The following is a 12,283-nucleotide window of genomic DNA, read 5'->3' as shown; positions in this document are numbered from 1 at the left end:
CAACCAATAAGGCATGGTGGTTTCATGGATTGACTGTTACATATGAATGGGTTCAGTAATATGGAAATGTCTTGTGACACATAAAGTGAGGCACTTGTTATGTTTAAGTCTACAAACTATTCTGGAAAAAGAACTGAAGAGAAACACCAGACAAATGAAACTTAAAGACAGATACAAAGAGTAAAGTGATGCTGCACAGATGATTAGCATTAAGACCCACAGTGCATTATGAGAAGAGCATAAAAACGAAAGCCAGTGTTCTTAGTGATAAAAGTAAATTATCTAAAGTACCTTTTGCCAGTGAGAGGGTTCCCATATTTCACCTAGTGAGTGCAAAACAAAATAAGAAAAAACACAAACTAAAACCAATTCACTTCATTGCAGTTGCCCACTACATAACAGCATGGGGGATCCAAGAAATTGCATTGAATGGAATGTAACCAAGATCCACAGCACCACATGAGAGAGAGAGAGACATACACGAGAAGAAGAGAGATGGAAAGCGGGCTCAGTAGCTCAGCCTTAGACAGTAAACATCGCACAGCCAGCCTGTGGAGATCAAACAGCAGGGCTTTTTTTTTTCTTTAACTTTAGTGTTTTAAAAAGTACAACTGCATGCAAAGCATTCCCACTGAAAACAATGCAAAAATGAGGTAATAGTTTTTTCATAGCATTTTTGTGTTATTTCTAAATAAATAAATTATGATTCAGTCCCCCCTGCCCCCCCCCCCAAAAAAACTATAGAAAATTAAATAGATACCCACAATATCTACAGTTAGTAATAAATTATGATTGTTAAATACTTAAGGCATCTCAACTGACAACACCCTGTGTAAACTATGAAAACTTCATCACGGATGACTCCACTACAGGAGGAGGCAGTGTCAACACTGGCAGTGCACAAGACAGGGAGATGTAGGCCTTGTTAAATGATCCTAGGCCCACAAGGCTCAAAGGATCTCTGGACCAAGTCTTATCCTTTACTGTCGCAGTGCATAGGACAGCGAGGGTCCTGTGGAACTGAGATGACAAGCTGACACAAAGGGTAAAAAAAAAAAAGAACTGAAAACTGGTGAGACCAAGACTTGTTTTAGCAGCCTGAATGTTTTCCTGCTGTCGTGTCGCCTCATGTCTGTGCACTGTGAGAGGGAGGCTGCCTCCGTCGGGCCATGTTCTACATGTTCTAGCAATACAGCATAGCAACCAGCATAGCAACCACAAGGGGAGGTCTGTCACACAAATACACAAGATCAATACGAAAGCTCCTCTCTCTGCTGAAACACTGCATGAATCTAAACCTAATTATAAACCGATGCAAATTCAATACCGAGGGAAAAACCTTTGCTGCTATAACTATTGTCACATGTGCTTGTTCTTTAGGCAATAAGGTAAAAGAGGATCCCATCATTTCCACCGAAGGGGCAAGGAGAACACACGCTACGAGTTAGGGGAACAGCCACTCATTTTCTTCTTGTTTGTTAGTGTAGAGAAGATAGTCACAGCTCAGATTAACTAAGTCATGCACAGCCATCTCTGTACCTTTTTAAACTGAAGTAACACTACCAAAGCTAACAGCTCAAGTCGACGATGAAACATGCATTTTTAGCACACACTGTTCTGCCACTGGCCGTGCACCAGCTGAAGATGCAGGTACAAGGGCAGCTAAATCTTCCTCCCACCTTGCTTTGCAGTGCGTGATACTGCAGTTTTCTTTTTTAAATCCCTTTTTGGCTTGGTATTATACAAGCACTCCAGTGGCCATGCTGTTAATCTCTAGTGAGTCTAGGTGTTGCTTCAGACCCTTGAAATACACACATTTGCACTTTTAAATGTCACACACACTTGTTAGACACATTCTTTAAGTCACACTCACCAGGGCAGAGCACACACACACACACGTGAACCTGCACTACAGGTTCGAGCTACACCATGACAAAATGCATTTTGGTAAAACACTTTCTACCTATTTTAAACTTTTAAACACACAACAACTTGATCACTGAGCTTGGTTTTCACGGCGGTAAAGGAGGCCTACTGACATGACACCAATCCAAGGTAAAAATACAGCTGTATTGCAAAAATGTAAAAGCTGCATGATAGAATTAAAACACTCAGCTAGCTGGCACTTGCCCCCAAGAAGGCGACAGTGCACCAGATACAGTATCACTTGATGGTTACTGCTACTCTACTATGACCACAAATGACCTTTCGGTAAACATCAGAGCATTTAGTTTCTGTTAAGCTTTCTTGTGTAGCAGAATATTCATTTTGACTGACGTGTTTGAAAAGAGAGAAATATATATGTATATATATTTTTATATATATATATAGAAATAGAGAGAGAAAATAGAGAGGAAGTATCCAGCTCAGTGTGGGTTATGTGTTTTCCACTCTCAGGACGTTAAGTCATGGCTTTAAGGACATGCTACACAGCCCAGGGCTACCTACAGTATAACACCACAACAGCAACAACACCCCACTTATGACCAGCAAGCTACAAGTAAACCCTGTGTACATGAGTATGTGTGTGTTTGTGTGTCTTTTGCTTCCAAAGGGATGTGCTTCTATATAAAGAGAGTTCTTTGTGGCCTCTTGTGCAGTTAGTTATCCTGGCTTGGCTCAGTAACGCGTGAGTCAGAAGAGTGGTGATGTCACATGAAGTCTGGAGACATTTGGCAAAGCACCCAACGGGGGAGGGGGAGGTCCGGCAAGCCGGGGTGGAAGAAAGCAGGATCCAAATGAAGGTGATTGACAGAAGGGGGCCTGGGGGGTTTAATCTCATCAGCTGTCAGGATTCAGCTGTGTTTCGATGTCAACTCGACATATTGGACACTTCCTGCTGGTGGCCAGCCACTGGTCCACACAGCCCTGGTGGAAGAGGTGCATGCAGGGCAATCTCCTGGAGGACAGAGAGACACAAGGTCAATGCTGATTCACATTGGCAAATATGGCTCTCCCAGTGCACACCGTTATGTGCTTGCAACGTACTTCTGAAACCTACCGGGAGTTCATTTAGTTCATGCAGACATGTAGAGACATTTTCTGTGGAGTCATCAATCCCACATGCCTCCCAGACAGCTGAGACTCCACATGCTGTAAACTGACTCTCTCTCCTCACCCCCTGAGATTTACTCCCCAACTTTGGTTTGAATTTAAGTGTAAGTGCATGTGCCTCTATCAGTGCTTAAAGTATTTTACATTTTGGGAAATGTGGAAAGTTAGATGAGAAGATTGATCATGCTTTCATTTCTGTGCAATAAATAGCTGAAGCTAGCAGCTGGCTAGCTTAGCACAAAGGCTGGAAACAGCTAGTCTGGCTCTGTCAAATGCCTGTCAGCACCTCTAGAGCTCACTAGTTAACATGATACATCTCCCAAACTGCTGTAGTGAAAAAAAGCTAGCTGGGTGCTGGATGCATCTTTATATTTACTGTACAAAGACAGGAGTGGTATCGGTCTCCTCATCTAACTCTTCACCAGCAAGTTAACGTGCTTTCACAAACTGTCAAAGTCTTGCTTTAAGTTAAATGTTGTAGTGACAAGTATTATGGGACTATGAAGCATTTCTCACCTGACGTCCTCTCCGTCCTCCAACATGGACAAACAGATGGTACATTTTTCATCCACATCTGTTTCCTCCTCCTCACCAATCTTCAGCTGCAGGGGCTTTCTCTGTTAGCAGGTTAAATTACACAAAGACAAATGGTGGGGTCCAGAAAAGCCCAATGTGAATATATTTTATGTCTCTGTATGTTAACTGTTATTTGTTATACCTTCTTGTATTTATGTGGAAAGGTAAATCTCTCTATGGTTGTCTGAACAGCTCCTCTGTTGACACTCCCCAGCCGGTCCTCCAGCTGCAATAGCTCCTGAAGGAACAGTGGAAAGCCAGTGGAGCACAGTAAATATATATAATAAATATAAGCTACTAAATGGACATTTAGGTGAGATTGTTTAGGTAAGACTATATGAAACGTATTTGGAGGCATATTTACCTCGTAACTTTCTCGAACAGCTGTGGCATGCCTTGAAGGATTCAAACTCTGCAGTGCCAACAGGTGCAACTGGGGGTATGGGTAGTTTCTGATTTCATGCACAACCTACCAAAACAAAATTCTTCATCATATTACAGCAATGTTAATCCTCTAGCTGAATATAGTTTTTCTCCAACTGTAAGGGAAATATAAATCTTAACAGTAGAACAGTCTGTGTTGACCATACCACTTGTGTAGAGGATGTGTTCCTGGGGAAGTGGTGCATTCGAGGAGAGGCCAGGTAATGCTGATAGTGCTGTGGAAGCTGCTGGAGCTGGTACTGGTGGTGCGGGAGTCCGGCATCTACACTGAGATCCCTGCAGGAAGACAGACAGGCAAATAAATGTCACCCATCATGCTAAGCAATGTGACAAATAGACAGATGGGCACATGGATAAAAAGACAGGATAATTTGTCAACTCTGCAGGACTCTTGTCAATCTCTGGCAGTGACTCACCAGTCTGTGCCTTCAGCCAGGTACCGCGGCTGCTGTGTCACTGGCTGGGGAACATGGAGGCCAGGCGGGTACTCATATCCTGAACGCAGCCGGTGAGGGTTTAGGGGAATACGCTCCTGGGTTCTTCTGCGACAGGATAAAGATAAACTATGTTTTACTTGTTTGTTTTTATGCATATGTGTCTATATTTGTGTGGTGCTGCAGTTTTACCTGGAGTGTGGGAGGATCCTGCGGTGCTGCGCTTCAAGAAGCTGCTGCTGGATGAGGTATTGCTGGTGTAAGGCCTGAGGTAGGAACGGAGGCCCTGGCACATCCTGGAACTGGGGGGGTGCAGGCAGGGTAGTGAGGGGTGGGTGGTGTGCTGGAGGCAGGGGGGGAGCCAGGCCTGTTTGTGGGGGCTGGCTGGCGTGTCCTAGAGGGAATTCGGCTGAGATGGGCACCTGGGGAGTGCCCAGGTGAAAGTGTCGGCAGGAGGTAGCATGGCTGTTGTGATGCCTGGTGAAGTGTGCTCCTATTGGAAATAAATACAAGCTCTCAGAAATAGAACCAGATAAAAATGTGATTACTTTCAGTTAGACGCCACAAAGAGGCCCTGTCAAACCAATTAACTGCACATTAACACATATAACTGCCAAACACAAGCAATTAAAAAGACAAATTTGTCATTTCTGGAGTTCTCTCTCACTCACACACACAAACACGTACAAAACAATTAGCAACCAAACACAAAGAGAACATAAAAACAGGAGATAACGGACACAGGAAGACACAAGGCATGACAGACAAAACAGCAGATGGATCACACAGACACTGAGACCCCTGTGGAGCACCATCTAAACCCACAGACAGATTGCAATCAGTGTCCTGCCTATCCTCTATAGTACAGCCAGCAGGATGGATGGATCTTCATTAACAGCCTGGGGTGTTTCCAAGAGGATCCATAGCACCAAGGGTTATCTGTGGTTCATCTCCACTCAATATAATAGATTTAGGTCATATATCATATCCCATATGTCATATCCTTGCTGTTTAAAGGAGCACAGATTTCTCATTAAAACCCTCCTCCACAAGTCTGGCAATAGTCAGAAACCATGGCAGCTAAGGTTTTTTTCAAAATATTATAATTTCTAACATTTCTAACCCTTACTATCAAAGGTGGCAGCAACCTGAGATTGTGTGGTAGTCCCACTGGATCACTTCTGTACTGGCTTGCACTAAACAATCAATACAAATTACTCTGAGCTCAGAGAAAGCAGGGTGAGGTGGAGACAGTTACTACTTCAATTTTCAGTTACTGCTTTCTAGCTTTGTGGACCAGGAGGCCAACAGCAGGGTGTGGAAGGTATTGTGCATGGTCCATATTGAATAGCTGAGTGTTGTGATAATTTATTGTATACAGCTCATTCAAGTGATGTATAATGGAAGAAATAATTGCCTCATCCACTGTTGTGTCAGCTGTTTCAAGCTGAATGAGGGAGACTAAAGTTGGAGGTGTTAAATTGTTTATATTAGCAAGTGCGTGGACTATTGATGGTTTGCTATATGTTTAGTATTTGCTCACAAATTGAATTAACAGAAGATGGATAACCTACAAATGATCTAACATTTTCTTCATTCATTTACTTTTTCATGTAAACATCCCTTAAATATGTGTGAATTATATGGTGGATTTTAATTGGATAGACACTGCCCATTTAATGCCAGGGCTTTCCTGGGCTAAAGCCCAGGGACCTACTGAGTGAGAGGGGTGCTCATAAGGGCTCAAAAATAAAAAGAGAAGCGAGACAACGAGTAACTTTAAAATTTAACTGAATCTTTCAAAAAGGCTCAAAACATCAACTAGCTGTGAAGAAGGCCACTAGAAGAGCTGGACACCGACTCGGAAACATCTGAAATAAGCACAGGGTCACAGTTCTAGCAAACTGGAGAAACTGCTGAAGACGACAATGAAGGTACCTCAGCGGCTCTAAGCACAAGACCACATCCAGACAGCACTGACCCAGGTAAATGGAATTGAGGGCACTGTTTGTACCTATTGGGCCAAATTGTATCTGGAGGCTTGATGAAACAGAGACGCTGACCTGCCCCCTGTACTTGATGTACAGTATGTTTGTTGTGTAAGGCTTGAATCACAGGTGGTGTAGTGATGATTGAAAAGGGCCAACAGACAGACCGAGCCCAGGAGCCTGTGACCATTAACTGGTGGTTGCCATATACAGTGTGTAGCTAATGGACAGGTAAAAGAGTGGTATGAATATTCTCATCTAACGTTCAACCAGAAAGTAAATAAGCATCAAACAATTCCTTAAATCACCGCTAAACACATTTCCTTGGTTATTGTTTTACCTCGCTGAATATAGCCTCGGGACACAGGAAGCCAGTGAACCTTGAGACCCATGAGCAAACTGAAAACATTTATGTGAGGAAGTAGAACAGAAATGGCAGACGAGTGGTCTGGGTTGGTAAAAGACTACACATTACTTTTGTATACAGCCTGTGACCCAGTAAGACTGGCCTCAGTGCAAAGCTTAGCCTGGGCTCTTCTACAGGATGAACTGCTGCCATTTATGTTGAACACGCTGCCAGCAGTCCTGATGTTACTGTTGCGTCTCTGCTTCCAGTTTGACTTACAGATATAAAATGCCTGACTGGTGCAGAACAGACGCCCACCTATTTACTCATGCAGTGCACACACTCCTTCATATGCACCTATCCTCACCCTTGAGTTGCTGCACAGTCAGCCCCTCCCCCACAATGTGACTGCAGCATGTTGTCCCTGTGTGAGTGACAGCTCATAAGTCCTGCCCACCTGCGACTGCAGCAGTCTGACATTGAACCTGCCTCTCGCTCCCTCACCCCCTCCTGCTATTATCACTGCAGCTTTACTATCACACCTCCTCTCTACACACGATCCTGTGCTCTGCCTAGTTCGGTGGTCTTCCATCATGTGGCATTCAGAGACGTGTGCATGCAGTTTTTCATTGAAACCCATCACCGCACCAGCTGATATCACTGATAAGCACATTCACAATCAAGAGTGAGGCGACTAATGAGTGAAACCAGCCTCTCTGTTGTAGAGCTGGACTAAAAACCTGCATACAAATGGCTCTACATGGCACATGCTAGCACACTGTGCACTGACCTTGATTCTGTACATCGGTCAAATAAGGAGAGAGTTAGTGCTGGGTGGAAGACAAATATGTGATAATGACTTGATCTGTACCAGTGCAGTTGTTGTGGAAGAACATATGCATTAGCTGTTGAGTTATTTAAAGGTCTGTTGCTCTAGGTGGCGAAGAGAGTTACAGAGCACACACGGCTATTCCACAGCCACACCTTGTGTATGCAGATGTATGGCTCAAGTGGCTGAAATGGGACAGCAGAAGGTCCCAGGCTAGAAAACCCTTTAAACTGCTAACTTTATGTTTAAAATGTGTGGCTAAATACATATGCCTGTGCTGCATGTTATGACCCTTTGCTTTTCACAAAATGCTTAAAGTGAAAGCAACCTTAAACCATGATGCACATTAAATTTACAGGAAAAATGAGAACTTATAAACCAAATTATTTTATAGGCCTCATATTTGAAATGTATATTAGTTTATATAATTAGATGGGTGATATATTAAAAGGAAAAACTAGGGTAACATAATGTGAACAGCAAACTTGTTAGTAAAGTGTCTACAGACCAGCTCTTTTGGAAGGAGGAAACACCGTTCTTCCAAAACATATTCCAACATAATGTCTCCAACTCACTTGTTTATACTCATTTAAGTTATTCAATAACTGAAAACTTCAACCATTAAGTCAATTCATTGATAGAAAGTGAATTGACCACTAGTCTGAAGCAAAAAAATCACCGTTTTCTGGTTCCACCTTCTTTAATGTGAGGAACTGCTGCTTTTCTTTATCAGATATGATTATAAAATGAATGCTTTTTGATTTGTTTGTTGAACAAAACATTTGAAGACACCACCTTAGACTCTGGAAAGTCAAAATGGGCATTTTTCAGACTCCTTGACATTTTGTGATTAAAACCATCAATCGTCTGTTTAGTCATTTAGTCAGAACTTCCTGGAATTTGTCACCCAAATATAAACACATGGCACTTCTGTAGACAACCTACAGTACAACATTATTACAAAAAAAACCAAAGTGTTAATTAAAAAAAAGCTTTATCTGGACTTATAATGTGTACCTAAGTGGGTTCAGTTTTGCTGTTGTCTCAATCTACAAACACACAGGAGTTTATTCTCCACAAAAAAAACAAACAACAAAAAAAAAAAACGCTGCTTTCTGTGATTTAAGTTTATAGGGGCTAATAGGTGGACTATGTTATCACTGGACTGAGCCACTCAGATTCCAGGCTAGCCAGCTTCATATTTATGGTACAAACATGGGTGGTGTCAATCTTTTCATCTAATGCTCTGTTGGAAAGTGAATAAGCAGATGCCCCAAAATATGATGAAATATATATATATATGTATACACAGACACACCAAGAGATATTAATCTGGTATATTATTTATACTGTACCATAGCTTTAATATCTTTGGGCCATGTAAGGCAAATGTGTCAGCATAAAATTAGATTTCATATAATGTTTGCATCACTGTGTAAAAAAACCTTGAAATGTTGGGTATTTAATTTGAGGGATGCACTTTAAAGATATACTTATTTATATTTATTTATGGCTGTTGTACCCATTAACATTTTATGGAAATCACAAAATGAAAAATTACTTCTACCTTGATAAAGGATTTTAGTCATGTTGCCCAAAGTGGTTTCAATGTTAACACCAATGAACACCAATGAGTGGATGTGAGGGAAGGCTGCCTTGTTTCATAAACAGCAGTGTATGGATTAGAAGGGGATGACAGCGTGTGACATGTAATATCAATGCCATGTGTTTCACTATAAACATGCTTTTTTTGGGATGGATAGAAAATTTGGTTGCCCCTACTCCAAAGTTAAGCAGAGCAGCAACTTGAAGAAACTCTGTCAAAGACAGCGGATAAATGAGAGCACATACAGAGTGAGGGGACCATCTCAGTGACAGCACAGTGTGAAGTGAGGAGGGGAGGAACACATGGAAATCAGCAAAAAGCACACTGAAGGTTAGGAAGAAAACTACAGTCTTTATTGGAAAATATTAGTATGTGTGGCACTGTGTGATAATAGTAATAATAAAAGTAATATATCCTATATAATCATAATAATACCATGCAAATAAAGACCAAAGGCAAGGCCCGACCATGCTCTCTGTAGGGTTAACAGAACAGAAGCAGCATCCAATGAGTAGATGTGTATGCTTTCAGCACATTTCAGTACAGCAGGGACATCTCTACACAAAAATTACATTGGAATCTGCTTTCAATGTGGAAAAACAAAAGTGTAAAATGATCATGCATTAGGATCTAATACAAAAACATAAGGTAGAAAAACCACAACCAAAGAATAAAAGACATTTTGATTCTAAAAGGAGTTCTACAGCAGTGCAGGATATTCACATCCCTGTAAAATGGATAGCATTCTGGAGGTGTCTGAGGAAAGGCCTGAGAGGGGGCGGCGCATCATGATTGTGGTTCCAAAAAGGGGGATTTTTAAATAGCAAGATGAATTGGACCTGAGCCTTGCCAATTTATTATGATTAACTGTATCAATTCAGCTAGCAAGAACAAAGGATTTCACACATAGCCAGGATTATGACCAGTGGTTTGAACGCGGCTGTAACAGGTGCAGGGGACCGTCAAAGGTGAAAATAACATCGCACAGATTACTGTGATTTGAGTATGGCAGGGATTGGCCAATTGGTGAATGTTAGGATAACAGGACCGGCCTAAACGATACAGAGAAGGTGATCATACAAGCGCTTTATTGATGAGAAGCTGGTACAATGCACCTTTGCAAATAGGGGATGGAGACGATATTCAGAGTTCGATCAAGCTTGGCTGTAATCGAAACGGGGAGGATCAAAATGTATCCACTTTACAGAAATTTACAGCAGAATGTAGCCTATCCACACTGAATGGGAGAATCACAATGACAGTCTGTAGTAAAGTCTAATGCTACAATGGGTTATTCACTAAAGAGCAACAAGACAGTTTAAATTAAGACACTGTTATCTATAGAAAGTGTTATTCTTTAGTCTGTTACACAGAAGGATACGGTATGAGTGGGAACTCGGTTTTAATGCCAATGTCGTCTTCAGATGGAAAGAGGAAATGAGGAAGAAGGGGTTCACAATACAGCTAGATGCAGAGAACAGGCAGAGGCTACGGCAGACAGCAGCAGATGATCGTTAGCTACACAATGGAGGGGGACAAAGGTCTGAGAAATGCGGAATGTAGAGCCAGCCTCGATACTATGGAACAGGAAAAAAAGAACACAAATAAAAGCACAATGAAATCATTGGTGCTACTGCATGTAGTTGTAACAGTGCACGTTAAATTATTAATACTATTATTATTACATAATCAACACAGATAGCCTGCTGCAATGGAGGATGATGTTACTGTGCCCAATTGGACAAGTGTGATTTTCACTGCTGGAGCAAGCGCAATTTGCAGGATTCATCTGAAGGGTCGGGGGCAAAATAACACAATTTTAAAGCCTATTTACAGTCGCCAGCCATAGTCACTACTCTGAGGTACCGCCATTACAATACCTGGATTTAACAGACGAAATGTTTGATATAATTCATGAAAATCGAGGTAAAACTAGCGCGAGGAATCAGCAGACTCGATGCCAGCTGCACACAAAGGGGCAAACGATCATTGTCATGTTGTCAGATTCAGATACAGCTACTTGCTTGGCCACATTAAAGCCACATCCAGACAGAGCTGTGGATATTATTAGCTAAAGCTGAGCTACTGAACGTAGCTGTTATCAGGCTATTGGTACTGCCCAGCAGTAGCTAGCGGTAGCTGCTCAAAATAGCTGCGAACGCACGTAAACACTGCTCAGTGAAAGACAAACCAGACAGGACCGCGTTAGCCTCCGAGCACAGATGAGGATAACAGACAAGCGGGGCTGCCATTTGACAGCTGGTACCAGGCCCTGAAATACCCTAACATTAATATAGTCATGGCTTTTATAAGTCTTCACTCATTATAATCACATTTTATCTGGCTAAATGTACGTAGCATTACAGTTAGCAACTCAGCTAATGTTATCTACAGTAGACTGTCGCTGTTATGTTGGCTTGCGTTGTTTAAACTTTTTTTTTTTTGAGTAGCAGATGTCAGCTCGGTTTACATCAATGGAGGACATTTAAAAGAAGAAACGCCGAGAAATTTGTTAGGGTTATGATTTACAAAAATATTGGTAGTCATACCTCTATTTCTAACTGAGCCGAAGACGGGGAGAACCAGATATCCAACGTGCACTAACACCATCCTGGGTCCTTCTTTGTTGTGTGGGCAGCCAGCGAGACAGATGGTCCATGGAAATGAACCCCTTCGGTCTCCAGCACATTCAAACAGACAGGCTGCTCTGCCTGCGCACACAGCCGACCAACCAATCACTGGAGCCCATCGAGCAGGGCCCTGCGGCTTTGGCACCCAGCTCCACCAATGGGATCAGCGCAGGGGGCGGGGACGTCTGTCCTGGACAACCCGCCCCTCAAGGGCTGGATCCACCACCAAAAATTATATGAAATAGGAGTCGTAGACCTGGATCTAAATTTTCATAAATAGCATGAAGGTTTCACAAATCTGAAACTGTGTTTTAAAGACTCCTTTTACTGTCCTTGATAATCTAGTCCAGATTTGACTAGTACAGTAAAACGACAA

At 42.2% G+C, this 12,283-nt stretch overlaps 1 protein-coding gene across 3 annotated transcripts; it reads right to left on the bottom strand.

The window, feature by feature from the left end:
• Positions 1 to 488: 488 nt before the first annotated feature.
• On the bottom strand, positions 489 to 12,102 carry ark2ca (arkadia (RNF111) C-terminal like ring finger ubiquitin ligase 2Ca). 3 transcript variants are annotated; one of them, XM_020621100.1, is made up of 9 exons: positions 11,827 to 12,102; positions 9,239 to 10,854; positions 4,701 to 5,001; positions 4,491 to 4,616; positions 4,221 to 4,350; positions 3,995 to 4,099; positions 3,773 to 3,868; positions 3,571 to 3,671; positions 489 to 2,899 (listed from the first exon to the last, which is right to left on the bottom strand). In XM_020621100.1, the coding sequence occupies exons 2-9, from the start codon at positions 9,258 to 9,260 to the stop codon at positions 2,782 to 2,784; spliced, it is 999 nt and encodes a 332-aa protein (XP_020476756.1). In that variant the 5' UTR covers positions 9,261 to 10,854; positions 11,827 to 12,102; the 3' UTR covers positions 489 to 2,781. The 3 variants fall into 3 exon arrangements, with proteins under 3 accessions (XP_020476756.1, XP_020476755.1, XP_020476757.1); XM_020621099.1 differs by lacking the exon at positions 9,239 to 10,854 and having other exon boundaries at positions 11,827 to 12,101; XM_020621101.1 differs by lacking the exon at positions 11,827 to 12,102 and having other exon boundaries at positions 9,713 to 9,840.
• Positions 12,103 to 12,283: the final 181 nt, after the last annotated feature.

This window comes from Monopterus albus, unplaced genomic scaffold, assembly GCF_001952655.1.
Source record: "Monopterus albus unplaced genomic scaffold, M_albus_1.0 scaffold253.1, whole genome shotgun sequence".
NCBI lineage: Eukaryota > Metazoa > Chordata > Actinopteri > Synbranchiformes > Synbranchidae > Monopterus > Monopterus albus.
The sequence above is the reverse complement of the archived record's forward strand: the minus strand, read 5'-3'. Positions and strand labels throughout refer to the sequence as shown.

Excerpts from the sequence above, each read along its gene's own strand:
- ark2ca (XM_020621099.1), bottom strand. The coding sequence starts at position 11,887 with ATGGTGTTAGTGCACGTTGGATATCTGGTTCTCCCCGTCTTCGGCTCA. Across the intron at positions 5,002-11,826 it reads CGGCTCAGTTAGAAATAGAG|GAGCACACTTCACCAGGCAT; the intron begins GTATGACTACCA and ends TATTTCCAATAG. Across the intron at positions 4,351-4,490 it reads CTGGCTGAAGGCACAGACTG|GGATCTCAGTGTAGATGCCG; the intron begins GTGAGTCACTGC and ends GTCTTCCTGCAG.